Source organism: Myzus persicae, unplaced genomic scaffold (genome assembly GCF_001856785.1).
Source record: "Myzus persicae strain clone G006 unplaced genomic scaffold, MPER_G0061.0, whole genome shotgun sequence".
Taxonomy (NCBI): Eukaryota; Metazoa; Arthropoda; class Insecta; order Hemiptera; family Aphididae; genus Myzus; species Myzus persicae.
This window is the reverse complement of record NW_019102462.1, coordinates 1-2,585: the sequence shown is the minus strand read 5'-3', so window position 1 is coordinate 2,585 and position 2,585 is coordinate 1. Positions and strand designations below refer to the sequence as shown.

At 33.5% G+C, this 2,585-nt stretch overlaps 1 protein-coding gene across 1 annotated transcript; it reads left to right on the top strand.

Moving 5' to 3' along the window:
- Window positions 1–46: 46 nt before the first annotated feature.
- LOC111032204 (probable 28S ribosomal protein S26, mitochondrial) lies at window positions 47–1,063 on the top strand. Its single transcript, XM_022312451.1, has 3 exons — window positions 47–400; window positions 488–749; window positions 820–1,063. Exons 1-3 carry the CDS (start codon window positions 180–182, stop codon window positions 1,003–1,005), a joined length of 669 nt encoding a protein of 222 aa, XP_022168143.1. The 5' UTR covers window positions 47–179; the 3' UTR covers window positions 1,006–1,063.
- Window positions 1,064–2,585: the final 1,522 nt, after the last annotated feature.

Genomic DNA, 2,585 nt, shown 5'->3' with positions numbered 1-2,585 from the left:
GTCGGCGACATAACAATAATAATAATATAATCACGATGATACTCATCGAAGCTGCAGCTGGCGCTGGATTTTGATATTTTATCAACATTTTGTCCTATCGTGTTTGGCTTTTACCGGCGGCGCCATATCGTTCTGATACTGAATTTTTATTATTTTTTTTATGCCAAAATCTCTCAACCATGCAAAATTTGTGCAAAGTCGAATTGCTGTACGGCAAACTGCTGGGCAAAACTAAGGCCATAAACCAGCAACCGGTCAGGTACACCAGAAAACCCAGATGGTTGCCGAAAGCGCCGACCAAAATGTTTCGCGTGCCCGTTCGGCCACAGATCTCCACCGAAGAGAGTAATGAACTGTTCCGGCTTTTTACCAACTACAGGACTACCATGAAATCCATACAGTGAGTGTGTTCAATGTCATGTGCTCGAGTACCCAACTTGCACCCGGGGCGGCTTTCTCACTAATCTGTTGTACACGTCCATTTCAGGAAACAACTGGAATATGAACTGGAGACATCGTACACTGGTCAAGAGGTGTTGCAAGAAATTGCCAATAAGGAAGAAGTGTTATGGGCTAAGTGCATGGATATCAACGACAATTGGAATGCCGAAGTGGCTTTAGAAAGGGAACAGAGGTTGGCTAATGAACGTGAGGCCCGTCGTGAAGACATTTTAGCTCAACTCATTGAAAAAGAAGAAAATAAAAAGAAAAAACTAGCAGCAGTTGAGGAAATTATCAGATTAGAAAAGGTATACACGCGCATATAGTTAAATAATTGTACGTTGATTGTTATTGTAAAAGTATTTGCTTTGCTTTTAGGAAAAATCAAAAACCTATATAACCGCTGAAAACATAGATGAAGCTATAGAAAAGGCACTAGATCATGTGGTCGATCACAAGTATGCTTTGGATTTAGCTGGTAATATTTTGAAAGGTAATGATCCGAGCGAACCAACTACAGGAACAACGAGTTCTCAACAAATGCGAGTCCAGTCAATCAACTAATTTGTGTTAATTTTTTATTTTACGTAAACATGTACAAATATAATATTTTTTTTTTTAATGAGAACATGTAATTTAGTTGTCTAGTTGTTATGAATATTGTTTTATAAAGTAATTTGAAACAATAAGAATGTGATTGGTCGTACATTTGTTTATTAATTAATTATTTGATATTTTATATTGGTGTAGTTTTCATACTTATGTTTTATAATTTATATTTTATTGTATTAGTGTAGAGGGTTAGGTCCTTAGGGGTCCATTGTTTGATCTGTTTTGGAAATTTCTTCATTATTCTATAAATACTTACAAAGTTATGATACAATATATTTCCACTTAAATATCCAATGGTAGTGCTTCGGAGAGCAGCTCCAGCATTCTTTCTACCAGAAAAGTTTAAAAGTGAAAGTTGATCAAATATTTAAAAACACCTCACCTTAATGACTTAAATTATTAGACTGGAAAGAATAAAAATAAAATCGTAATTGATTTTCAAGATTTGTTTAGGACATCTATTTAGAACCAACATGACCCACTTTGCTCAACTAAACTTTAAATACTTATAACTAGTACCTGAATTTTAATGCAATATGGCAATGCATTTCATGTACAATATCAGTTTCGTTCATCAGAGAATTAAAAACATCAATTCTTATTCGAGCATTTTAGTTTAATATTTTGTTAAATTTTAGTGTATATTTATACCTTATACCTACACATTTTTTTATTAAACATTGTGAGTAATTCAAAAAGTGTTGTTCCGACCATTCATAATTTAGCCCAAAATATTTGTGAGGAGGGGGTGGGGGTTGAACCCTTCAATAAACGCTCCTAAAAACGACGAATAAAGATCATGCTAAATACCACGGATATAGATACTAGTATCTACTAGTATCTATATCCGTGCTAAATACTAAATAGTAAGGAGCTTTATATCCACCACGCTTTCGTCGTTGTAAATCGTATGTAGCAGCGCCATCTGACTAGAAAATCGAGCAGCTTTGAGGGCCAGTGTTATTCACTCACGCGTTAAAAATAAAGTTAAAAATAATCTTGCGACATTAGATGTGTCTACCCTTATCGAATTAAATGTAAATAATCGTAAAGGCATTTATTTTTTCCAAGAAATTACATTTGAAAATGTCGTTGTGTGTATAAAATATAATAATGTACCGACGTACCGTGAAAGTCTCAAGAAAATCGTTGTATGAGAATTTGTTAATTAACTGACGAATATATTCAGTATGTCTAACTTCAAACAATCGAAAAAATTGTAATTAACTTTTCGGTTGACTTTTTTTTTTATGATAAATGTAGGAAAACTTTGGGGTAATACAATATTTGTGGGTACTTGAGACTTTTAAAGCACAGTAATATATTTTTTACGCACAAATACCTACACAATTACATTTTCAAATGTAATTTTTTGGATGATATTTTAAATATTTTAGTTTAATGCTTAATTGAACCTTATTGGGGCCCCACATGATGATGATTTACTCAAGTGATGGCACAGATATATAGAATAAACATGTATTCTAAATATATATCTGTGGGTGATGCACGTTTAACACATTTTTCATGGC